The sequence below is a fragment of the Schistocerca gregaria genome, chromosome 4 (genome assembly GCF_023897955.1).
Source record: "Schistocerca gregaria isolate iqSchGreg1 chromosome 4, iqSchGreg1.2, whole genome shotgun sequence".
Lineage (NCBI taxonomy): Eukaryota > Metazoa > Arthropoda > Insecta > Orthoptera > Acrididae > Schistocerca > Schistocerca gregaria.
The window spans coordinates 754,016,668-754,043,218 of record NC_064923.1 but is presented as its reverse complement, the minus strand read 5'-3'; the positions used below and the strand labels follow the sequence as shown (position 1 = coordinate 754,043,218).

General features: G+C 36.6%; 2 protein-coding genes across 12 annotated transcripts in view; both read left to right on the top strand.

The window, feature by feature from the left end:
- The window catches only part of LOC126365782 (titin), a 523,502-nt gene that overhangs the window by 85,204 nt on the left and 411,747 nt on the right, over positions 1 to 26,551 (top strand). For all 11 annotated transcript variants that reach the window (XM_050008347.1, XM_050008355.1, XM_050008352.1 and 8 more), the window contains exons 13-27: positions 56 to 199; positions 1,731 to 1,988; positions 2,643 to 2,786; positions 4,394 to 4,669; positions 7,546 to 7,762; positions 7,951 to 8,098; positions 8,357 to 8,537; positions 9,292 to 9,549; positions 9,680 to 9,816; positions 10,081 to 10,342; positions 12,761 to 12,904; positions 14,246 to 14,503; positions 21,495 to 21,638; positions 24,510 to 24,764; positions 26,228 to 26,371. In XM_050008347.1, the coding sequence (XP_049864304.1) occupies positions 56 to 199; positions 1,731 to 1,988; positions 2,643 to 2,786; positions 4,394 to 4,669; positions 7,546 to 7,762; positions 7,951 to 8,098; positions 8,357 to 8,537; positions 9,292 to 9,549; positions 9,680 to 9,816; positions 10,081 to 10,342; positions 12,761 to 12,904; positions 14,246 to 14,503; positions 21,495 to 21,638; positions 24,510 to 24,764; positions 26,228 to 26,371 (2,970 nt within the window). The remainder of the gene's footprint in view (positions 1 to 55; positions 200 to 1,730; positions 1,989 to 2,642; positions 2,787 to 4,393; positions 4,670 to 7,545; positions 7,763 to 7,950; positions 8,099 to 8,356; positions 8,538 to 9,291; positions 9,550 to 9,679; positions 9,817 to 10,080; positions 10,343 to 12,760; positions 12,905 to 14,245; positions 14,504 to 21,494; positions 21,639 to 24,509; positions 24,765 to 26,227; positions 26,372 to 26,551) is intronic.
- LOC126365784 (uncharacterized) lies at positions 16,594 to 20,616 on the top strand. Its single transcript, XM_050008358.1, has 2 exons — positions 16,594 to 17,949; positions 18,007 to 20,616. Exon 1 carries the CDS (start codon positions 16,666 to 16,668, stop codon positions 17,413 to 17,415), a length of 750 nt encoding a protein of 249 aa, XP_049864315.1. The 5' UTR covers positions 16,594 to 16,665; the 3' UTR covers positions 17,416 to 17,949; positions 18,007 to 20,616.

The window sequence follows — 26,551 nt, the reverse complement described above, 5'->3', positions numbered from 1 at the left end:
TGATTGAAAACAATTCTCACATATAGATAACCATATGTGTTATGTTTGATTTTAGGTTCTCGTGCTACAGCTACATTTCAGTTTGGTTTCATCGCACTTGACCTGATAAGCATTCAGCTGGAGGACAGTGGAGAATATGTGTGCCGTGTGTCAAGCAATTCGGGATCAGTTGAATCTCATGGTCTGCTGAGTGTAACAGGTGGGTCTGGGACAAAATACTTAGCAGGTTTTGATAAATAAGTGAAACTTTTTTCACAATATCTCATCTGAATTACTGCATTTATTGTAATATGAACATAAGACCCTAATTATCTGTAATTCCTTAAAACTGACTGACCGAGCATGAAAGATAACGAAAGAGAAAACTGCCTAACTACATCCAGTACTGATGCCAACTTCAAGCAGTTTGTGCTCTGTTTCTGAATAACCTGTAAGTAACCATTGATGAAATGGAAAACTATGTGTGTGTTAGTCATGGTTCTGCATATGTAATTGTGCATAACGGGCTCACTTTTTGTGAAGTGTACATAAGATGAATGCCAAATTAAATCAATGAAGAACACCAGAGCAATCATTTGAGAATCTGTCAGGACCTACAAGACCATCATGCTAATGTAGGAAAAACTTTACTGAAATCAATCATAACTGGAGATGAAATTTGGATTAATCACTTTGAACCAAATAGCAAATGACAGAGTGTGGAATATAAACTTCCGGAATGTTCAGCCAGGGAAATATGCAAGAATCAACCCTCTACAGGAAAAACATTTTGGAACTCAGGGGGTTAGTTCCAGAACATTTCCTAGAATAGAGGTCATCAGAAGCTATTGTAAACAAAAGAAGATGTAGTCTAAAATTCAAGTTAAATGGCAAGGTCCGGTGTTGGAATTTTTCTGTAGTTGCATGTCACTGTGATCCAAATATCGATCCCCCTCTCTGTTCAAACTTTGGAACCCCCATTTCAGGGTGTGTGAACATCCTGCATTCAGTTCTGACCACACCGCATCAAGTTACATACATAGCTTGGTGCTCACCTGAAAACCTTTTTATCTCAGGATAATGGAAAACTTGTGAATAATCTACCAGATGCACTGGACACCAGGATGACTGTGTCCTGAAATAATGGCATTACAGATTTTCTGGTGTTGATCTAATAAACAAATATTTAATGCAGGTAATTGATGGCTGGCCCCTGTGCATTTAGTCACTTATTAGTGGATTATGAAAAGCTGTGTGCTAGTCAGTAACAACAAATCATATGAAATCTAGAGCAACAGTTCCAGGTACTGCTTGTGAACTTCACAGGAATGAAAAGGTTCCTGAATGCTTATTGCAAAAAGATAACCCATTCAAAAGCACTTGAAGAAATACAGCAACCAGTCAAAGCTGACTGGCTGCTGTAGCTCTTCAAGTAATTCGGTCCACAGGCACCACAATACACCAGTTTTCAGGAACCATTACATTAAAAATGCTGTTAATGTGAAATCGTAAATAAAGTTGGACAAGGAATCATAATTTTAGCTTAGTAATATATTTTTCATACTTGTGTGACATTCTGAGAGAGTCAGTATTCCATAAGTATCTAATCCAATTGGTATTCCAAAGATTCTACACTGTATCTCATTAGTGTGGTTGAAATAATTCACAATATTTAGACTTCATTGGATGTTATATATTTTTCTTAGTTTTTTTAAAAAGTTTGTTTAGTAAGAGAGCTTAATTTTTTTCAGGCCGAGTTGGCATCGAACAATCTAGTCAGCACCCCGACAGCCTGCAATACATCCAACATTTGGAAGACTACTCACGCTATCAGCGTACAGAGAGTATAGAAGAAGTCTCGTCTCAACGGCCTAACTTCATTCGACCACTTCAGGAATTAGGAGAGCTGCAAGAGGGCCGAAATGCCCACTTTGAAGGACAGCTCACTCCCGTCAGCGACCCCACTATGAGGGTGGAGTGGTTCAAGGACGGGAAACCGATCACAGCAAGTGCGTCATTCTTTTAACTCCATTACATGTTGGAAATATAGGAGTCTTTCTGTTTTGAGATCATATTTTGCCACTTGATATAGCCTTCTACCTCATATATGAAATTATGAAAACTTATAAAATTACAAGCAGACAGAATGACAGACCATTAACCTTCATGAGGCAAAATTCCAGCACTGCAAAGTGACAAACATAAGAGGGCAGAATGTGTCCTAACTTTTGGAACTATTGGTTCCTCTATCAGGGAGGAAAGAGATAGTTTGGGGAATATTAGAAGGAGGTGTGGGTCACTCAAATCCCAGGATGGTGAAGATTCACGTGTTGTGAGGGTGAGAGAGACAAAGTGAAGGTGAATGCATCAGAGAGAGTTCAGAGGCTAATAATAATGCACAGCACGGGACTGAAATTTAAATAACAAGGGTAAAGCAGAAGAAACAAATGAACAGATTTATAAATTTGGTCCAGATATATTTTTATCTCTAAGTAATCATTATTGTTAATGAAGATACATACAGCAGTGTGTTAGGACACATATTTTCAGTGATAGATATTTGTTGAGATAGGTACTATATACATATATTTTCATGAAAAAATGTTTGTTGTATTTTCTCAAAAGGTGCTTGTTATATGGTTCTGATTTCTTGTACCTAACAGGTTCTCGCATTACCACCATCTTCAACTTCGGTTATGTCTCCTTAAATATATTGCACCTACGGGCTGAAGATGCTGGTACATACACCGTGCGAGCTGTGAACAGAACAGGCGAGGCTATTAGTTCTTCTACACTCAAAGTTCAAGGTGAGTAAGTCTAAAGAGGTTATACAACAGAGAGATGTGTAGTTGAGATAGCATAGAAAACAAGGTTTGGTAAATGATTATGGAGGAAATTGCGGGTAGAGGAGCATCTGAAATGGAAGTGTGGCTTGCTTTGAAATCCAAAACATTTGACTGTATTTGGGCTGGGAACAATGGACAGAGAAGTCTGTTTGTTTGGGTCTGGTTTATCATGTGGATGGTAATTCTTTGTTAATCAAACAATAAATCACCAAGACTGAATTATTGGAAGAAAAAGTAGTGAAAACTGCACAGCAGCTACATCTGAACAATGAAATTCTCTTGTCGTTAATTATCTTACGTTATTTTAAACCTCAGAGAAAAACTGGATGTCTGAAAGTGTTGAGAAAGTATTGCAGATTCTTGCTTTCCCAAAATCTTATCATCTCAATTTGCTCTCCTCTCAGTTACATTCCTCAGTGTGTCCTGCAAAACCACAAAGGAAAGTTTCCAGAACATGCATCCTTGTACATATTGCCCACCGTACACATTTCCTTCTAGGTACTCAAAAGCATACCTATAAATGCTTTATTTAACTTTTAGGAAGAAAATGAAGTCACATTGGGCTGGATCTGACTGTAAGGTGGCTGAAGATGTATCTGGATTAGCTACTGCTGACAGACGCAATTAATAATCAGCATTTTTAGCAGGGAAAGAGTAGTGTTGGTATTCCATTCTGTTGTCTCTTCATACTCTCAGCACATTTCAGTTTGTCAATGGACTTGTATTAGTAATGCTAAATCAAAGAGCTGTACTCAGTCATTATTGAAAATGCTGATTATTATTCATGTTTTCCTTCCACAAATGTGAATTGAAAACCACACTATATTAATTTGAGGTAGCTTAGTCAATTAGATATATAAAATAACAATTCTGGCAAGTTTTTATTTTTAATGTCAACAAAAACATGATTTTATCTGTTGACATTAGGAGGGGCATTGTACAAAATACCTTGAAAGCAGTTTTCTTTGTACTGGGTACACCTTAAAAAATTGTCAGAGAAATGAGACCTGATGACTTTTGCGTGCATGGGTGTGTGTGTGTGTGTGTGTGTGTGTGTGTGTGTGTGTGTGAGAGAGAGAGAGAGAGAGAGAGAGAGAGAGAGAGAGAGAGAGAGAGAGAGATGGCAGGATAACATAGCAGGTGACACAAGAGAGGGATAGGTAGAGAGAGAGGGCAGTTCATTTTATGAAAACAGAGTTTCTTTGAAAGCATCTGTGAGTATGGCTGAGGTTAGATATAATTATACTTTATCTGTCAAGATATTGCAATATCTATGGTATGAAGCTGTAAAAGCTCTTTTCTAAGATGCAGGAGGTATAATAGCACTCATTTCACTTCTCAAATTTATTTTTATTTTTATTTATTTTTTATTCTAGGTTTCATCTAATGCTAATTTTGTTTCTGGTACTATAAAACATTAAAGTGTTTCACATACCGGGGACGTTCTATTTTCATACAAGTGTTTTAAGATGTTTTTTTATGTTGTATAAATTAGACTATTTTTTTGTCTCATGAAACTAACAAAATTGTGTTTCTTTATTAAATTAAATATTTTCACTCATTTATAGCACGAACTAGCGTGACAGCAGATCTTGGTATACCAGAGCAGCAGAGATATATCGAGAAAGTTGAAGAACTGGAAGCTTATCAGCAGTATCTGCAATCACAACGATATGTGCAGGAACCTCCAGAGAGCACAGCACCCCCTGAATTTAAGTCACCGATTAAAGACCAGCTGAATATCAGGGAGGGTGGATTTGCTCATTTTGAAGCTCGTCTTGAGCCTATTGGTGACTCTACTCTACGAGTGGAATGGCTAAAAGATGGAAAACCAGTTGAAGCCAGTGAGTAGAAGCATGTTTTATTTTTCTCTACACTGTAACATGGAAGTGGACTGACTATCAACAGTTGTTTCCTGTGACATGGCAAAAGATATTTTTCATGTCATTTTCAAACATTATCTTTCTGTTTCCATTTGCTTGTGCATTTAACACAAAAGAGCTTTATATTTTGATTTTGATCATATTTATTTATTTGTATGTTTATTTACCCTTTGATTGCTGTTTAGAATGATACTGGATATGTCAGTGTATTGTTGCAGCTGGAGGGTAAATTACAATTTGAACACATAATATTTTACATTCCTATACACTTAATGGTAATGTTCTTCCACTTTATCTACATTTTACAAGCTTTTAAATCACAGGTGGGCAACTGGCGGGCTGTGGGTCGGGTCTGACGTGGGGTGAGCACAAAATGAAAATACTATCAAAAACACATGTTTTGTAGCCTAATTTCTGGCATGGAATGTTGGTAAGGGATATCATTCATATTGGTGTGTTACCCCATAAACATTAATGTCATGGACGCTACGGTTTCGACTTTTTACATTTGGAGCATTGCTGTCGGTCTCTTGAAGAGGCAGTTCGTGAACTTAAGAAGTTTGGGAATCAGGCCTGTGTGTCACCATAGGTTGCCCATGCCTATTTGAGACAATACTAAATGACTGAATTGGATATAAAAGCTAAATTGAATAATTAATTAATTTGTGTATATTCATATTTGCACAAATAGTAAATGAAATGTAGACAAGACATTTTATTTACAACCACAACTTTTTTCAAGTGTGTAACTACACAGTTTATATAAAAAACAAAGATGCTCTGACTTACTAAACGGGAAAGCGCTGGTAGATAGACACAATAAAAAATACACAAACACATACACAAATTTCAAGCTTTCGCAACCCAAGGTTGCTTCATCAGGAAAGAGGGAAGGAGAGGGAAAGACGAAAAGATGTAGGTTTTAAGGGAGAGGGTAAGGAGTCATTCCAATCCCTTACCCCTAAGGTAAGTCTTTCCACTCCCGGGACTGGAATGACTCCTTACTCTCTCCCTTAAAACCCACATCTTTTCGTCTTTACCTCTCTTTCCCTCTTTCCTGATGAAGCAACCTTGGGTTGCGAAAGCTTGAAATTTGTGTGTGTGTTTGTGTATTTTTTATTGTGTCTATCTACCAGCGCTTTCTCGTTCGGTAAGTCACAGCATCTTTGTTTTTTATATAATTTTTTCGCACGTGGAATTTTTCCCTGTATTATATTCATCTAATTAATTTGAACCTAACTATACACTTTGTTACACAAATTAGTATTTGACTTATTATCAACTTTTGAAACACATTGAGATGACTCCTCAAATGACAGCCCAAAGAATAGAGATAATAAATGTATACAGGACACTAATACTGATAAAAGTCGCCTTCAGCAATCATATTACATTGTATGTGGTAGCACTTGTACACACGTTGCTGATCTATAGTCTGATTTAAAATGACTTGAAATGTTGTTGTGACAAATAATGTCTCCAGGCAGCTGCCACAGCAGTCCACTTTCCACAGCAATAGAAAATTGCTCTAAAGTCACCATTTCCTACAAAAATCATGCAAAAAATCTGAAATTTACATACATCACTAAAATACTTTTTTTTCCGATGATTACCAAAAATGTATCAATGTTCTGTATGGCATTGTATTTGCTATGCATAACCATCAGAAAATGGCATTTTTTGCAATTTTCTCTATATTTAATCTGTAACAAGTATGAAGTTTAAAATCACTGGCTCAAATATGGTGCAGCCCATTAGATGGTCCCTAAACATGCCAAAAATATGTCCTTTATATTAGTTAAATACAGAGTTCTAGCTAAAAATCTGCACCCAGAAAAGTTTCCCACTTGAGGAGTGGCAAGCACAAAGCTTTGCACAGCCTAAGTGGTAACGCTGTGGGATCCGACAATGTCAGGCTTTGATTGGTGTATAGGTGGCACAAGCAGTCAGTCCAGGCCACTAGGTGTCAAGTGACAACCACTTTATATTGGACTATAGACCAAACACCTTTTGATGGAGATGTAGAATATTGTTACTACTGTAATTAAAGTATACTACAGTAACAGTTATTTGTACTGTGAATGTATGTTGTGAAATCTTATGATGAACATTAGAACACTATGGCATCCACTTTTTGTATGGAGAGTAGAGTTTTTAACTGCTTTTTAGAGCTGTTGCCACTATTGTACTCTGGAACCTGCTTGTCTTTATAAAACAATAAATTTAGATGTCATGTACTGTGGCTATTTTGTTGATTGGAGCATTATTTCTTTTAAAGCAGTGATTCAACAGACAATGTGCCATAATCAAATGATTACACTTGTCTTTCAGTCAGCTGCTTTTTAACTGAAATTTTGCATCTTCATGAAAGCTAAACACCTTGGGATTCATGACAATTTTCTTTTCCTGTATGCCATCATGTTTCTTTTTGGTCTTCTCTCCTCATTCATGTACTCTTAATTATGGTGAAATAATGTCCCATTATGAAAGTCTTTAATGACTGTTGGCTCCTAGAGTGTCAACAAATCATAAATGCCAGAACATTACTTCCCATTTTTGGATGAAAATGGAAGGTCGTGCCTGGCTTGCCTGTGTCTACCATAACTGATCCTTTGTGTCCCACATTTATCATATAGGAAACATCACATCTAACTCATAAAAGATAATATCAGAAATTCTGATATCAAAAACTTTATATTTCTGAAAAAAAGGAAGAGTAAGTGTATTAAGTGATTCTGAGTACTTCACATAACTTATTTTGCAAATTTATAGATAGTCCATTCTTTTGTCAACTACATGTATTTTATGTACAAAATTACATTATAACCAAATTTCAGGTTCACGAATCACAAGTTTTTTCAATTTTGGATATGTGGCATTAACAATTAAATCAGTCACAACTCATGATATTGGTACTTACTCATGTCGTGCAATAAATACTCTGGGAGAGGCTGTAACATCAGCTAAGTTAACGGTTGTTAGTAAGAAAGACATTATTATGGACAGTCAACACCCAGGAGGCCTTGAGAAAATACAGTATCTGGAAGACACGAGGTATGTGTGTTGGTAAACATTCTGTAATATTAACAAATTTGATTGTGTTGTTTTAGTGCAGTATTGGTGTAGAAGTGCATTAGTTACCTTCTGTTAATTTTTAAACTTTCTGTATTTCATATTGTCATTGACTGCTTCTTGTGTTGTCTTTTTCGTGTCTCAGATAATATTTCTTTTAAATATTTTAGTCGCTATGGTCGAAGCCTTCAAGAAGAGACTACTGTCACAAAGAAACCAATGTTTCTTGGTCCACTGAAAGGTACCAACAAAATTGTGGAAGGTCAGAGGGCCCACTTTGAAGCCCGAGTGGAGCCTCAACATGACACAACATTGCAGGTGACAGTCCAGAGAAAATTTAGAAAGAACTACACTTATGAGATTGGTCATGTAATCTGACAATCAGCATATTTACAGTTTGGAAAGAACCTATTAGTTCCAATTTTTAGTGGATTATTGAGTTTTAGTCGTGCTTCATTATCTCATTCTGCCTCTAATTCTGCTGGAAATTTTTACAGATTATGTATACAAAAATTACCTTATTCTAGTGATGCAACTGTTGTTTACCTCCTATCAGAAATGTTTCATTTGTTTCAGATTGAGTGGTACTTCAATGGGAAGGTAATTATGACAGCTAACAGAATCCAGACATATCATGATTTTGGTTATGTGGCATTAGACATTCTTGGTGTCCGTGCTGAAGATGCTGGTACCTATACTGTGGTTGCAAGAAATGCCCTTGGTGAAGCACAGTTATCAGCCAGTATGATTGTCGAGAGTGAGTAAACTGTTGTACATAATCTGATTAAAATAACAGAAATACCAGTATGAAATAACAAGCAAAAGTTAAGAAGATAGGTCACTAATTTACAGCTACATGGTACATGCCATGTAGAAGCATCTAACAAAACAGGTTACCACTCTTCTTCAGTAGCTCAAAGAATAGTTCCACCTCTGTGATTCTGTGATGTTACATATTTCTTTGTGCGATGTATCATTCTGCTATAAGTGAGTGGTTGCTTTCCATAATTTTCATTTATTGTTTTATATAATCTGATGGTACTTACATCTGCAGTTCAATTGAAAAGTTTGACTTACAGTTTGCAAGAACATTCTGTAAAATAATTACCTTGTAACCTCCCCATCATTTAAAGAACAGGGGGTGGGATGGCTGGTGATAGACCAGATTGCAAATTGTTTTCTCAGTAGTGTTAGAAGTGCAGTGTCTTCAGAAATTGCACCAGAATTATTGAGCCCCACCTAAAGAGGATTGTCATTGGTCAGATCAGAGATAGTGACATGCACATATGATGGCTACATTTGAATGATTGTTGATAGGAATATCAGTAAATCATTGCACCACTTATCGCATTTGTACTATCCTGTAAAATTGGCATGATGCATTTTTGTAGTTCAGTGTCATCTACCGTAAGGTTTTTAATGTAGGAAACCTTTCTCAAGAGTAACTTAGTCATAATCAATTGCTTTATTTCACAAGTATCTGCAAATCATTGTATTTTTACCTTACGCAGCTCGCTCAAGCATAGACACCACAAGTATGCATCGTGGCACATATGAAAAGACACAACGCCTCGAAGACTCAAAGTTTATTGAACCATCATATCATATTGAAGAAATCTCAAAATCGAAACCAATCTTTGTACAGCCTCTGTCAGACCCAAAACCCATAAGTGAAGGCAAGAATATTCATTTGGAATGCCGTCTGGAGCCTATGGGAGATCCAACAATGCGTGTTGAATGGTTCTATAATGGACGACCAATCACAGTTGGTAAGTTTCTATTTACAAACATAATTAATACAATCTGTAAGCAAGTAGAGTATATGTAGGGAACACTGATGAAGCACTAAGCTAAATATGTGTTCTTGGAGAGAAATATACAGTTGTTTTGTTCTTTTAGGATCGCGCTTTAGAACATACTATGACTTTGGATATGTGGCACTAGACATCGTGCAGGCCACTTCTATGGATTCTGGTGAATACACTGTGCGAGCAACAAATCACCTTGGATCTGCACACACATCAGCTTGTGTGAGGGTTAGTATGTGCAAAGACTATAGTTTTATATACAAATGAAATTGATGAGTTTTATGAGGGAGTGTTGCTTTTATTCACTGAACTTGTTACTCAGGTAGTTATATGTTTGTAGAAATTCAGAGTAAACTGTTTAACTTTAAAGTAACTGACAGAGCTTGAATCAAACAAGAGAAAAAATTTAATCTTGTATCCTCTGTAGTATCTTATCACCTATCCTCCATTCATTGTCTGACAATGACTGGCATGGTGGTTTTTGTATGACAGGTAATCAGCCGCTCAGATATTGTAACGGAAACACAGAATGAATCAGCTCTTGAACAGATCCAGTATTTAGAAGATGCCTCTCGACATCGAAGAACAGTAACAGAAGATGTTACAGTGGTTCAAGCTCCACAATTTACTCGACCATTACATAACATTGAAACTGTTGAAGGCACAAACATCCATCTGGAGTGCCGCCTTCAGCCTGTTGGAGACCCTACAATGAGAGTTGAATGGCTTGTCAATGGGCAGCCTGTCAAGACAGGTATGTGAATGTGTACAATGTAACAGGTGATGTAATTGTAAGCACTTTTTATATTTGAATTTGTCTTTGAATCAACACTACAGATAATTTATTTGTAAGTGACACACTCATTTAGGCATGATCAGTGATATGAGTGGGCTGAGGTGTTCCTCATACACAATGGCCAAAAATAGTTATGTGCTGTTGCAAACATAACTGCGGTGGTTGTTAATGAACACCTGAGCTTTCAAAGTTAGATATATCTGCAACAGAAAAGTATAGGTGAAACTGTGTTGGAAAGTATTTTGGTGTGGGCATTACAAAAGTTGGAAACTGTGCATCATTTGATGGCTTCTGTTTGTTGTTAAATTCTCCCTTAGCATGATTTTGTTTTGATACATTTTGTTTTCCTGAACTTTACCTTCTTGGATGACCTTGTACATCAATCACATGATTTATTTGGTAGTTTCCAAAAGACCATTTAGGTCACTCAGCTATTTGTCTTTTTGATTCAAATATACATTTAGCAAACAACTAAATACAAAATATAAAAAAATGTGCTTCATACTATATCTCCAATAATCTAACTTCTAGCTGTAACTTGTAGGAACGACTGGACCAGATTTTTGAACATGACTTTGTGAGAAAGTGGTGTCTCTGTTTCCATGCTGCAGACAGCACTTACGACATGGGTGGATGAACATGAGAAGGATGTATGTGTGTTGATACTTTCTGGCAATCATATGTCTTTTGTACAAAGGAAAACTATATTTATTTTGAAACCTAAATTTTAATTTTTATTGAGGTTGTGTGAGAAATTACTATTAAAGGTTTACTACTGGTATTAACACTTTCGCTAGGGAGTCTGGTGTACAATGCACACAAATAACATAAAAAACAGTATTGATGTGCACAGTGAAAAAAGTAAGAGTACTGCTTATATGTCAGTGGAAATGTAAGCTACAGTGGGATCAGTTTGGAATAAAGAGAATTAGCAAAGTGGTTGTGAAGGGGTGTTGAGGTCTAACCATTTTATAATTGGCATATTTATCTGTGACGTGAAATGAACATTAATTGCACTAAAATGTTTTAAAAGAGATACTCATGAATGAGTTTTGATACAAAAGAAGTGGTCAGGATATGTAGTAGTAAATATATCCTCTAATATTATGAAGGTCACATAAAAGTTTATTTGAACTAATTTTTCAGCACGGGTGCAGAAATATCTAGTACAGGACTTAAGAGACTAAACATATAAAAAATATTATCCAGTGACAAATGATGAGACGCATAGATGTTCTGCAAAAGGTTGTAGCTTAAAGTTGGTTAAATCTTTCAATGAGATATACTGTATCGTATGAACATCTAGTTCAAGATTTTCTGTTTCTTTTTCCCCCCTCTTATGGTATCATAAACCAGCGTGAGTTTTAACCTAATCAGTCGTGTATCTCCACTCATAGTGCACCATTGACAATGCTTCTCTATTTTCTTAACATGCGTGGTCTTAAAAAATGTGGTCAAATGTAGCATTTGTTCTTAATTTCCATGTACCATGTCTCTGCATGCCACCTCAACCAAGACATGATTTCCCTAATGCATATATTGGCCATTAATATACTGATCTTTCACTGGATGCATATATCTTATTGATGTGGGATTGTAATTATTCAAAAATTTCTATTTTCTCAAGTTCAAAATCTGTTTTTGATCATCTGTGGAGGTTGATGTTCAACAGTGTTGTGATTTACGTATGTTCGATTTTAGATTCACTGTTGATAAGTACTCCTAATTGTGCTGATTCTTTACTGCAGCCACCACTCTCTCTAACAAAGACTTCCTTTCACTATCAACAATATCATCTTCATAGCAATGCAAATTGGAGAAGGCATCCTCTTGTCTGTCCTTCTACCCTCTCCTATCCGTCTGTCTCCCCCTGCTTTCTTGACATAGGGTATGGTTAGTTCATCATTGTCTTGGAGCAACCCAAGCTTGCATTAATGAGAGTGACATGTCTGGTTGATATGTCCAGTGTGTGTATATCCTTTTACTTTTTATTTTTAAATCTACCAAAAGCCTGCTTGAAATAACATGCAGACTTTGTAGAGATCAACATTGTGTGTATATGCTTTTTTACATTTGTCTCTGTGCAAATGTGCAGTCTGTTGTAGATCTATAATGCCTAAAGCCACATTGTTAACCTCCCAATGTCCGTTCTGATTATAGAATTAGACAATTACACAAAATTCCAGAAAAAATATTATATCTGACATTCTACAGGGCAACCCCTCTGTAATTAAAGCAGTACATCTTACTCCACTAGTTAGATGTAGACTGAATAACTTCAAGGGACATTCTCCTGGAATATGCAGAACAATTTGTTGTTGAATAAAGAACTTTTATGATTGTAGTTGGTTTTTTACACTGAGTCTGTTGTTACAGGACATCGCTTCCGACCAGCGTATGATTTTGACTATGTGGCTCTAGACTTGCTGAGTGTATATCCTGTGGATTCAGGTGTTTACACATGTGTGGCTCGCAATCAGCTTGGTGAAGCTGTTACTTCATGTTCAGTTAAAATCATAGGTGAGCCACAATTTTTTCACCTTTATTTATAATTTTAATTTTTTGACAAGCACAAGAATTCTGGCTGTATAAGAATTTCACCAGTCAGATACGACTCTCATTCAGCTTAAAATACAATTGAGTTTAACTTAAAGTCATTACATCTCTTTTGATTTTCTGACTAGATATAAATTTTATTTAATGTGATTAATATAAGAAAAATAAATTTGTATTTCAATGCGAGTACATAATTATATTTCAGTAAATTTAGATATGTATCACTTTCAAGAGTTGTGCAACGGGGGATACTTTTTTCACATTAATGATTTGTAGCAGTGCAATATACTACATGATTGTGGTTCAGGATAATATTCTGGCTATTTTCACAAAGTTCTGCACTAATTATTGTGTTACAGACTCCCACACTTCATTAGATCTTAATAGGAGCTCAACTGTGAATGTGACTATTGTTTCAGAAGAAGACATGTTAACTATGACACTGCTTTTACATGTGGGAATAGTTTCATTAATGCTGTGCAAAGATGAAAAATGTGTTTATTTATTTATATTTGATTTCAGCTGTTTTAGACAGCAAAATTAATTGCTAAAAAGTGAAATAAATTTAATTTTGACAAAATACATCTACTGAAACCAAGTGAATATGGTTGTAGTAGATAAACTCAAAATACATATGAAAGCAGGCCATATATTCCTCATATTATGCTCAGCACACGTAGTGATGCAGTTTGTGGAATTGTTTTTCAATGTTTCTGACCATATAGCTTGTTATCCATATGTCCAAAAGCATCTCTGTGCTGACTATGATTGGCCCATTAACATATGGAATACTTTACTGACTTTTTCTTACATGATTCTTAGGTAAAAAATCAGCTTTTTATTGCAGTTGTGAAAGTTTAATGTTCCCTATTAAAGGCTCAATTCATAACTATTTTTTACTGAAAACGTTTGTGTGATGTTAATGCTTGTCAAAAAAACAACTACCTCTGACAACCATGCCTCCATCCTTGCTACCTTCCCTGTTTTCCTTTCCCTGTTGCTTCATAACCTGGGTTGTGAGTAACTAAATCCACTTTCCCTTCTTCCCTTTCTTTCCCCTCACTCCTCCCTGATGAAGGAACATTTATTCCGAAAGCTAGGAGCTTAAATGTTCGGTTGTTTTTTTGTGTTTCTATCGGCTGTACTGAGCTGAGGTAAGTACTGGCCAGCCCCTCTATCTCTTTGTTAGTAATTGTTTCACATCTTTATATGAGTATAATTCTAATCTTTTACTACTATTATCGTTTGTAAGAATTGGCACATGCCATATATGTATTTAACACAACAATTCGCTTGTAACCCCAGCGAAAAAGGATCTGATTCTGGAAACTCAACATCCATCTGGCCTGGAAAAAATTCAGTATTTGGAGGACACATCACGTTATCGAAAGACAGAGTACATGGATGAAGTGGTGAATGTGCGCCCACGTTTCATCACAAAGCCCAAAAATTTAGATAACATGCGTGAGGGTCAGCATGCACACTTTGAGTGTAAGCTTGAACCAGTGACTGATCCAAACCTGAAGGTGGAGTGGTACAAGAATGGGCGTCCAGTTACTGTAGGTAAGCTTATTCATATGTAAGTTTTTTCTGTCTGTGTGATGCGTTTAGGACAACTTATTTTTTAATTTTAGTCAGTTCTTATTCTTGCTCTGTGGCTTTCTGGTCTCACTTTTTTATGTTAATTGTATGTTTACTAGAACATCTCAGTACTGACTTTATTTTTCTCGCAGATAGTTACAAGGAAAATTAGTCTGATCACAGAGAAAAAATAGTGGAATAATAATGTGAATCAGCACACTCAGTGGTTATCAATACTATTGGAAAAAAATAAATAAGTGATACATTATTTATATTATTAAATAACATACACAATACATTAAGAATGAGTAACTGACACCTAAGTCATTTGCAGATAGAAGGCCAGTTAATACCAAATAAATTTTCGTGCCAACAACTTTCAAAACTGTGATTGTTAAATGACAGAAAAGCTATAGTGTTACATTTGTACACTTGATGGAGCAAGTGAAATAAATAGAGCAATGAAATTGTTATCACTGCGGTACCACAGGTTGAAATTGCAGTAAAGATGTGGTTAGTAATATATAAGGCGCAATCAAAAATTTTCTGTTTGAGGCTGTTACTGCAGTGTACGAGGGTAAGTCAGTTATTATCCGCAAAGTAGTTATAAAATTTATTGTAATCAAATAGGAAACTTACAAGAACATCATTTTTCGACATAGTCTCCTTGCACTTCAATGCACTTGGTCCATTGTTGTACAAGCTTCCTGATGCCCTCATTAAGGAAGGTTCTCTGTTGAGCTGCGAGCCAGGAATGCACTGCTTCTTTCACTGCTTTGCCCGAGGCAAATCAATGGCCCCTTAATGCCTGTTTGAGTGGACCAAACAAGTGATAGCTGGAAGAGGCAAGATCGGGACTATAGGGAGGATGACCCAATACTTCAAATTTGAGTTTCTGGAGCATTTCAGCAGTGTGGGCAGCAGTATGCAGACAGGCATTGTCGTGCAGCAACACAACACCTTTTAACAGCAGTCCTCGGTGTTTGCTTCGAATTGCAGGCTTTAGCCTGGCAGTAAGCATCTCACCGTAACGTACACTGTTTATTGTTGTGCCCCTTTCCCCATAATGTTCTAGTACTGGATCTTGTGCGTCCCAAAAAACTGTAAGCATCAGTTTTCCTGCTGATGCTTGGGTCTTAAACTTTGTCTTGCAAGGTGAATTTGGATGTTGCAATTCCATACTCGGCCATTTACTCTCCAGCTTGTAGTGATGGATCCATGTTTCATCACCAGTAATGATCCTATGCAGTAAATGAAGCAGGCAAAAAGGAATACAAAGGTCTCAAGAGTGAGATCGGCAGGAAGTGCAAAATGGCTAAGCAGAGGATGGCTAGAGGACAAATGTAAGGATGTGGAGGCTTATCTCACTAGGGGTAAGATAGATACTGTCTACAGGAAAATTAAAGAGACCTTTGGAAAAAGGAGAACCACTTTTATGAATATCAAGAGCTCAGATGGAAACCCAGTTCTAAGCAAAGAAGGGAAAGCAGAAAGGTGGAAGGAGTATATAGAGGATCTATACAAGGCAGATGTACTTGAGGACAATATTATGGAAATGGAAAAGAATGTAGATGAAGATGAAATGGGAGATACGATACTGCATGAAGAGTTTGACAGAGCACTGAAAGATCTGAGTCAAAACAAGGTCCCGGGAGTTGACAACATTCCATTAGAACTACTGATGGCCTTGGGAGAGCCAGTCCTGACAAAATTCTACCATCTGGTGAGCAAGATCTATGAGACAGGCGAAATACCCTCAGACTTCAAGAAGAATACAATAATTCCAATCCCAAAGAAAGCAGGTGTTGACAGATGTGAAAATTACCGAACTATCAATTTAATAAGTCACTGCTGCAAAATACTAACATGAATTCTTTACAGACAAATGGAAAAACTGGTAGAAGCCGACCCCAGGGATGATCATTTTGGATTCTGTAGGAATATTGGAACACGTGAGGTAATACTGACCTTACGACTTAATCTTTGAAGAAATATTAAGAAAAGGCAAACCTACGTTTCTAACATTTGTAGACTTACAGAAAGCATTTGACAATGTTGACTGGAATACTCTCTTTCAAATTCTAAAGGTGGCAGGGGTAAAATACAGGGAGCGAAAGGCTATTTACAATTTTTACAGAAACCAGATGGCAGTTATAAGAGTCGAGGGGCATGAAAGGGAAGCAGTGGTTGGGAAGGGAGTGAGACAGGGTTGTAGCCTCTCCCCAATGGAAACAAAAGAAAAAATTGGATTAGGTATTAAAATCCATGGAGAAGAAATAAAAACTTTGAGCTTCGCCGATGACATTGTAATTCTGTCAGAGACAGCAAAGGACTTGGGAGAACAGTTGAATGGTATGGACAGTGTCTTGAAAGGAGGTTATAAGATGAACATCAACAAAAGCAAAACGAGGATAATGGAATGTAGTCGAATTAAGTCGGGTGATGCTGAGGGAATTAGATTAGGAAATGACACACTTAAAGTAATAAAGGAGTTTTGCTATTTGGGGAGCAAAATACCTGATGATGGTCGAAGTAGAGAGGATATAAAATGTAGACTGGCAATGGCAAGGAAAGCGTTTCTGAAGAAGAGAAATTTGTTAACATCGAGAATAGATTTAAGTGTCAGGAAGTCGTTTCTGAAAGTATTTGTATGGAGTGTAGCCATGTATGGAAGTGAAATATGGACGATAACTAGTTTGGAAAAGAAGAGAATAGAAGCTTTCGAAATGTGGTGCTACGGAAGAATGCTGAAGATTAGATGGGTAGGCCACATAAGTAATAAGGAGGTTTCCAGAATGGAAACATCCTCCAGGCTGTGGCTAAGCCATGTCTCCGCAATATCCTTTCTTTCAGGAGTGCTAGTTCTGCAAGGTTCACAGGAGAGCTTCTGTTAAGTTTGGAAGGTAGGAGACGAGGTACTGGCAGAAGTAAAGCTGTGAGGACGGGGCATGAGTCATGCTTGGGTAACTCAGTTGGCAGAGCACTTGCCCACGAAAGGCAAACGTCCCGTGTTCGAGTCTCGGTCTGGCACACAGTTTTAATCTTCCAGGAAGTTTCATATCACCGCACACTCCGCTGCAGAGTGAAAATCTCGCCGGCCGCGGTGGTCTCGCGGTTCTAGGCGCGCAGTGCGGAACCGTGCGACTGCTACGGTCGCAGGTTCGAATCCTGCCTCGGGCATGGATGTGTGTGATGTCCTTAGGTTAGTTAGGTTTAAGTAGTTCTAAGTTAATGCTGAAAATTAGGTGGGTAGATCACATAACTAATGAGGAGGTATTGAATAGAATTGGGGAGAAGAGGAATTTGTGGCACAACTTGACGAGAAGGAGGGATTGGTTGGTAGGACATGTTCTGAGGCATCAAGGGATCACAAATTTAGCATTGGAGGGCAGGAAGCATGGAGGGTGGAATTCGTATATGTTAGCATAGTGATTCAAATGTTTTTTGCAGACGTCCAAGTGTGTTTGTTTATACTACTATGTGAGTTGTTTTGGGACCCACCTTATACATACTTTATGAAACCCAGATCTGTTGTGGATGATTTTGCAGTCAGAACCATGACTAATTTGCAGATGATGTGCTACTTTGTCAATAGTTAATTGTCTGTCTAAGAGAATCGTTTCATGTGAGTGCTCAATGTTTCTTCGTTTGTGGTGGTAAATGGTCGTCTGGCTCCTTCATCATGCGTAACCCTTGTACGACCATTCCGGAATTTTTCAATCCATTCGTAGACACTCTGTTGTGGCAAAACACTGTTCCTGTACTCTATTGAAAGTCTTCGATGAATACGCCTTCCGACCACAAAAAATGGATCACTGAATGTTTCTCTTCTCCGGTGCAAATAGACAGGGGAGCATCCATGATTAACAGTACGGCAGCGATAACAAAACTAACTTAGCAGCATGAAAATTGGAAAGATATAACAACAAATAAACAAAGCATGCGTCATCAACATAAAATGACAGTACTACCAAAATAAACAAAAATATAACTAAATTGCAGATAATAAATGGTTTACCCTCATACGTGACTCTGACATGGATATATAAGCACTGACTGTCTTTCCAATGTTTGAGCAGTAAATGGGGAAATATGAAAAAAGGTCACGTTGTTACTAAATGTGTCTAAACAGACTGTTATTCTTTTCATGGGTGCTGAAGCACAAACAATGGTAGTCATTCATCAGAGAATGAAGAATGTGTATGGGACAGCATGTCTGTCAAAAACCACTGTTGTGGAAAGGTGTGCCAAGTTTTGTGCTGGTTGCAATTCAGCACAATTTGCCAGTCGATCTGGGAGGCCAGTCTCATTCATTATGGACAATAACAACCCCATGGGGAATATTACTATGCAATGCTAAAGAATTTATGGAATGCAATTTAGGCAAAATGTCCAGGAAAACTGTAACAAGGGGCGATACTACTTCACGCTGATGCAGCTCCCCATGTTGAAAAATGTCATAATGCACTAGTTACATAGGTTCAAGTGGGAGACTCTCAAGCCCTGTAGTCCTGATCTCTCCCCATGCAATTATCACGCCTTCAAAAGCTTCATGCTACATACATCCATGCTTACTAAAGCTGGCTTTTGAAATACCATTTCTGAAAAATAAGCTATACACACTGTGCTAACATCCAAACATTCATTATTATTCTAATTATTTATTTTACTTACTTTTGGTTTTATGTTTCAAATTGTTATTTTACTCTTTTTTACAATTTCCCATAGGCGTATATGTTAATTGAGAATAATAAGTAACTCATTATTATGATACAAAGTCATTACAGTAATCGTAATCTGTGAAGAAAAGCTTAAAACATAACTTTTTTTACACCATGCACATATGATGAGTGAAATTTCTTCACAACTTGATATAAAACAAAATTCTCGAATTGTTGTGGAGTTTCCTCCAAATATCCTGACTTGCATCAGGCATATTTAAGAACAGTGGAAAAGCTTGGCAAAGAGAACCGATTGTATACTAGTGACTGCAGCTTGATTATATCGGATCTCAAGTAGAGCATGATATCATAATCATTCAGCAGAATTAGAACTGAAAATATTCTCATAAAGTTCTTCCAACGTCGAACTCCATATATGGCCAACAGATGTACCTGACCTTTTGATCACTAGATGAACAAGTTCTTTGTCCTTGGATATGATGATGAAAACAGTTCTTTCACACTGACTACCTCAAGAATCTAACAATAACACTGATTTTTCTTCCATACTGGGAAAGAAAACTTCTTCCAAGTATTTTTTGATCTGGTCAGACATTAGTTTACCAGATTTTGATGCTGTCACAAGAGCATTTGGGGTTTCAAAAGGAGATTGTCAAATTCTTCATCCAAACTCTCTATAACTTTATTTTAAAACTATGAAAAGGAAGGTAGTCAGTGTGAAAGAACCATTTTGAGGAACTTACCTAAGGACAAGGAGCTTGTTCATCTGGTGATCCCAAAAGGCTCAATGGGACAGGTGCAGCCGTTGAATGTGTATGGTACTTGATTTTGGGAGGTATGTGTGAGAAGATTTTCAGGTCTATAAGTAATTCTGCTGAATAATTACGATGTCAATCTCCACTTGAGAAATAATATAATCGAGCTGCATTCACTAGTACGTAATCAATTCTCTTAGCCAACGTTTTCCAGTATTCTGAAATATGTTTGATACAAATCATGATAATCAGAGGATTACCCACTACAGTTTGAGAAGCCTATTGAATTTTGTTTTCTATCATGCTGTCCCTCATGTGTATTATGAGAAGAAATATCATTTATTTTATGTGCTTGGTGTAAAAATGTTGCCAAAACGGCTTTCATCAGAGTTAGACAACGCACACAAACACAGACACACACACACACACACACACACACACACACACACACACACACACACTCACACACACACATGGCCATAGTGGTCATGAGTGAATGTGTACTCACACAAACACAACTCACACACACATGACCAGTCTCTGGCTTCTGAGGCTGGCCTCAGTAACCAGAGACTGTGGTCATGTATAGCTTACTTGTTTGACAGTCTTTTTATTGTACCTATCTGCGACTCAGCATCACTGCTGTATGGTGAATAGAAATGAGACCTTTTCATAATGATTTACTTATCATTTTCAATTAACAAAATGCATGTTTGTGAAATAGTAAACAAAAAACTGAAATAATATGAAGGTAAAATGTAAAATAAAAATTTAAAACATAAACCAAAAGTAAGTAAAATAAATAATTAGACTAATAATGAACATTGGATATTTGAATTGGGTATGTAGAAAATATTACAAAAGCACGTTGTGTATAGCTTATTTTCCAAAAATGGTGTTTCAGAAACCAGCTTTACCACACATGCATTTATGTGGTGTGAAAGCTTCTGTAGTTCGTGTTGTAACAAATGTTTTCATTTTTCAAAATTGATTGATGTTGATGGAGTATTTTACAACATTTGAGATTATTGCAAAAGTTTTTTATACGCTTTCCAAGAATGTTAATTACATTTCAGCTTTTATATGAAACACTTTTTTTGATGTAGCCTGTTTTCCAAGATACTCCCTGTAAACCTAATATGCCTAATTATCGTTTAGAGTTTGTTTTACCCCTTAAAAGTGAAACTGGGCAAAATAAAAAAATATGTATTGCACTATCTTGACTCCTCTACATATACACCAAATTTCATCAAGATCAAACACATGTGACTGTTCACTTGTAAATAGAATTAAAAAACAGTTCTGACTGTTTCAAGATCAGCTGCTTTAGTTCAGTAGACACTATATGTAACATTGATTTCAGAAGTCATTGATTACACTGGGGGCTGTGTATCTGCTTTTATAATCATGTGAAAATTACCACAGTAGTCCCAGTGTTACTGTCAACAGCAGCTGACATTGGCGGCAGCAGTTTTACCAGTTCACTATTATATGATGAGTAAATTATTAATTTTTTTTGCTATTTTTTCTTTACAGGTCATAGGTTTCGGCCCATTCATGATTTTGGGTATGTTGCTCTGGACATCATAGACCTTATTGCTGAGGATTCTGGTACATATACGTGCCGTGCAGTAAATTTGCTTGGATCTGATGAGACAACTTGTGTTCTTAATTGCAGAAGTAAGTGTGCTTCTTGTATAAGGTAGTTGCTTTGGTAGCTAAACTTAAGGATTTCTTTTGAGTTGAGTGTCCTCCCCCCCAGCTCTCTCTCTCTCTCTCTCTCTCTCTCTCTCTCTCCTCCTCCTCCTCCTCCTCCTCTTCCCACCCTCCACCACCCTCTCATATACCCCATATTTGTGCGTGTGTGGTCTGTTAATCTGGATTTAGTGTTTTAGTGGTATAGAGTGGTTGGGCTCCCCCTCCCCAAACCTACCTTCCCACAATGGCAAATGTGTTCCCCATATGACTGCATCTATTGTTATCCATGTAAAAGTATGAGAATGTTATTGTTTGCAAATTTTATAACTGATGCTAGATGGTGATACCAGTTGGCTGTGGGAAACTGGCTAAAAACCACATGCAAGGTGGCCAGCACATCAGCCCTATTTGTTAAAATTGCTTGGCAGATTATATCTGGGGCCCACCATGCCTCCCTGAATCTGGGAAACAGCATGCTTGTGCATGTGGCTACCCAAGCTGGTCTTTTGAGTTGTGATCTATAAATTTAATTTCAGCTCTATATAAATAAATATTGATGCCTTTGTGACTGAAACTCTTAACATCTGAAGAAGTGTTTTCTAACAATTAGAGATAATGATTATATCAATTTTAGTTAACAAAGAGCTTAGCAATTGAGCTAGAAAATAGTGTTGAATTCAGATGGGGATCATAAAGGTAATATCTTCAGCAACTAAGACAATGGAAAGGGGGATAATATGATAGTATGGAGATAAGAGTAAATGAGAAACAGATGAAAAGTGAATGATTAATGTTAATAATGATGTGTAGAAAAAACAGCAATAGCTGGAGATTCTCCAGTGAGAATGAACAGAGTAGGTTTGTGTTGAACTGAGAAGAAAGTATAAGGCAATGTGTAAGAAATATCAGTCTTTCTGAACAAGCTGTTACAAAGTTGAGATAAGAAAGGTACAGAGGTACAAACAAAGAATGAAATAAAGGATGTTCATGAAGAAAATATGCAAATAAGAACTGGTCATCGCGAAAGTAACTATTGTATGATAAGCCCTGTTGATTAGGTCAGATGTTTGTTGCAACAAAGGGCTTTCTATAAAATTTGGGAAAATTTTCATTATATGAGAAATTCAAACAATATCATACAGTAACAAAGCTTTGACTCATAACTGTTGTTAAAAAAATTATTTCAGGGATAGAATGTGTGTTTTCAACACGCATTGGTATTTTGCAGTACATCATTATCTTTTCTGCACTCATTGTGGGAGTAGTTTTATCTGTAAAATGTGTATTTTTGCTTTGTAGGTTGCCACCACTCCACCAGATCTCTTCTGGCTCTTTAGTGCTGTTCATTTTCCTAGTTCCTTACAGTTATTCTCTTCTCTCTTCATTTTACCATTATTATTATTCCACCAGCTTATCTCATTTTTCTTGTTTCTATACAGTTCCATTGTGCACTAATGATGGAAGCTGAAAAAGTGAATTAAAATTTGTGCTACAGCTGGCACTTGAATACGGGTCACCCTGCTTACAAGGCAGAAATGATAGCCTTACACCACCACAGTGCTAGCACTCGTGCCTAATGAGCAAGAAGACTTGGGTCCAAGTCCTGCCTGTGGCACAAATTTTAATTCATTTCTTGCGATTCCATCATGATTGTAGGTAAAGATGAGACTTAAGTGTCTCATGACAGATATTCCTGATTAATTAACAGTTCTTTCTCATGTGTTAAATATAATGAACTCCTATTGATTTCACGAAATTATTTTGTTTGTGCTATGCAAACATCTTATCTTTTATTGTTAAGTTCCATATGTGAAGTAAATCTTAAAATCAGAATAAGTGATAAGTTGAGTTGCCATATGTCCAAGTGGACAGCAGTAATATAAAATAAACATCAAGCTAGATGAGATAAAATATATGATCCATGCAAGAAAATAACCCAAATTCTGAGCTAACAATTCAACCCCACAAAATAGGCAGATGTCTACAAGATAATTAGTAATTACACCAGAGAATGAAAATTGCTACTCACCATATAGTGGAGATGCTGAGTCATGATAGGCACAACAAAAAGATTCTCCCACCATAATATCCCTCCCCCTGCCCACCCCAGCCTCCTTCTTACCCCCACCCAGTTGCCACTCCCATCATGCACTGGTGCTGCTGCTCGCAATGTCGTTTCAGTTCTCTGAGACTGCAGATGTGTGTGCAAGTTGCGTTTGCATGAGTGTGTGTGTGCATGTGTGTATGTGTGTCGACTGCTGACAAAGGCCTTTATAGCCGAAATCTATAACTGTCTGAATCTTTTTGTTGTGCCTATCGCAACTCAGCATCTCCGCTATATGGTGAGTAGCAACTTCCTTCTCTGGTATTATTACATTCCATCCTGGATTTTCTATTGTTAGATAATTAGTAATTGAAAGATAATTAGTAATTGAATGAGCCTTTGCCTGGGATCTAATGCAATTAAGCTGTTTAATGCTCTGAGGGGGACATTACCATAGGGTTCACTCGTATGCCACAACAGTGTGACACTGTAAAAGTTTATTTTATTATTGTTTACTTAAACAATGTTAGCTCATATAATATAAGTTTATTTTGTTGTTGTTTAATTAAACTAAGATTAAGCAGTGGTTTTGCTCATACATGTTTACCTCGGTAACATAAAGATAGCTATTCTTAACATGTGTACAAAGTATGCCGTACACCCGCTTGTGTTATGAAAATGATTGTGACTGCTCCATGTTTAATGAAATGTTAACTATTAAGGATAATGCTGTTTTGGTTTTGTAATTGTTACAATAATTGTATAAATTCTGAGCAGTGAATAATACAACCAATTCTGTTACAACACAGGCACTGCACAGATCTTGACAGGTACACAGAATGAGACAGGACTTGAGCAGATTCAGTATCTAGAAGATAAATCTCGTTATCAGCGTTCTGAATATATTGAAGAGACTACAAAGCAAGCACCAATATTCACTACATCTCTGAAGCACATGGAGATCAAAGAGGGCCAGAGGGCACACTTTGAATGCCGCCTTATACCTGTGTCAGATCCCACAATGAAAGTTGAATGGTTCCACAATAATGTCCCAGTGAAGTCAGGTTAGTATCCACTTGAGTATGGAGAAAAAAACCTTCTTTAGCAGTGCTTATGGGTCTTGAAGCAGTATAAACTTTCTGGAAGTTAACATAGTTCCACACTTGGCTTATTTTAACATGTCCTTTATCACTGGCAGTATTGGCCATTTTGTCATCATCAAATATCTAAAATACATATTTGGAAACATGACAAACTTTTTTAAAATCTTCAGAGGTAGCAAACAGTAGTGTTACAAGTAGATACCACTTATGTGAAATTTTAGTAAGCAAGTTCTGTGATGACAAAGCTTTGGGGAAAAACCATAGTGTCCTATGTAGGAGCCTTAAAATTGGCAAAAGTTATGTGGTAATACTGATTTGTGAGCACAATCATCTGTGACCATGTTCTTTTCAACTCTATTATTTGCTAACCTTATAGATTTTCAGATTGGAAAAAAATTACTTTTGCTCTGTGACTTGTATTTTAGACATTTGATCGCAGCTTTGAAAGTGTGATTTTTTGGTATTCTAACTAAAATTGCAAGTGTTTTAAATTCAACTTTGGGAAGTGCCTAATCATTTGGTTTTACACCAAACACAGTAAATAAGAACCAAGCAATTGTTTACTCTTACTTCATTACAATTTCTTAAAAGACTTTGATGTTGTGTGTAGCTCGTGTTAGATTAATTTTGCTCTTCTCGAAGGACTGATCTCTCTCACTGCATGTTGGGATATCATTAAAATTTCCCCCTAATAGATTTTTGGAATTGTGAGGAAGTTAGAGCAAATACCACTGTTGTTTGTTTGTGTATATCCATTGAAATAAATATAAGCTTTCTGAAGACAGATGTGAAGACATTCATTTTGATGAAGAGTAATAAAGAAAATTTCAGTCTCTAAAAAGTGATTGGTTGATGTAAATGTTTCACCAGTATTACCTGTTCATGTTTCAACTACAGTACTTAACAATTCATTATAGAGAAAATTATACTAATTTATTTCATTTTACCCCTTTCTCTTATTTCTAAGATATCATTTTCTCACTCAGTGCTTCATTTCTCTACTATTATGTGGTTTACTTTATTTTTTCTTTTCTCTTATTGCTTAGTTTGTTTTTTTTTTTCTTTTCTTTTGTTGTATTAATTTTTTACCTTTTTCAGAGTATCTGTGGTACTGAATCGCCAGTTTTCTCTTCTGTGTACAGTTTCTATGATCACTTCTAGAGTGTATTTTACCACTGCTCCTTTGAAAACATGTGTCTGAGGTGTTCTTTCTTAGTTCTATGTTTCTTCAGAAGAAATGTAACTGTCTTAGTTATTTTTTTCTAGCTCTCATTTCTTCTGACATATAGTGACTCAAGCTTTTAAATATTTAAAGAATCACAACTGCTGAGCATTGTTTCAGCCACTAATTTGAATTGAGATTTTGTATGTTTGTTGCACCAAATTATGTCATGTTTCAGCAGAAATATTGTTACTTTTTTCAGGTTCTCGATTTACTGAGACAAATAACTTTGGTTTTGTTGCATTGGACATAATGTACTGCTATCCAGAAGATTCTGGGACATACACATGTCGCGCCAAAAATATTGTTGGTGAAGCTATGACATCTGCCAATCTGACCTGTATCTGTAAGTATAGTCTATTCTAAGCCTCTTACATTCATCCAATTACATGAGGAGTCTGCTAGTCACTTGTTGTTAGTAGATCAAATCATTTTTTATTTTGCTAATGCGTCTGGACTTAATTATGAGCCAACATCATCTAGAATCAAATGTTTTGAAATCATAGGTAATTCCTTGTCATTTCTA

Coding starts and splice junctions, on each gene's coding strand:
- LOC126365784 (XM_050008358.1), top strand. CDS start 16,666: ATGGCAGTTATAAGAGTCGAGGGGCATGAAAGGGAAGCAGTGGTTGGG.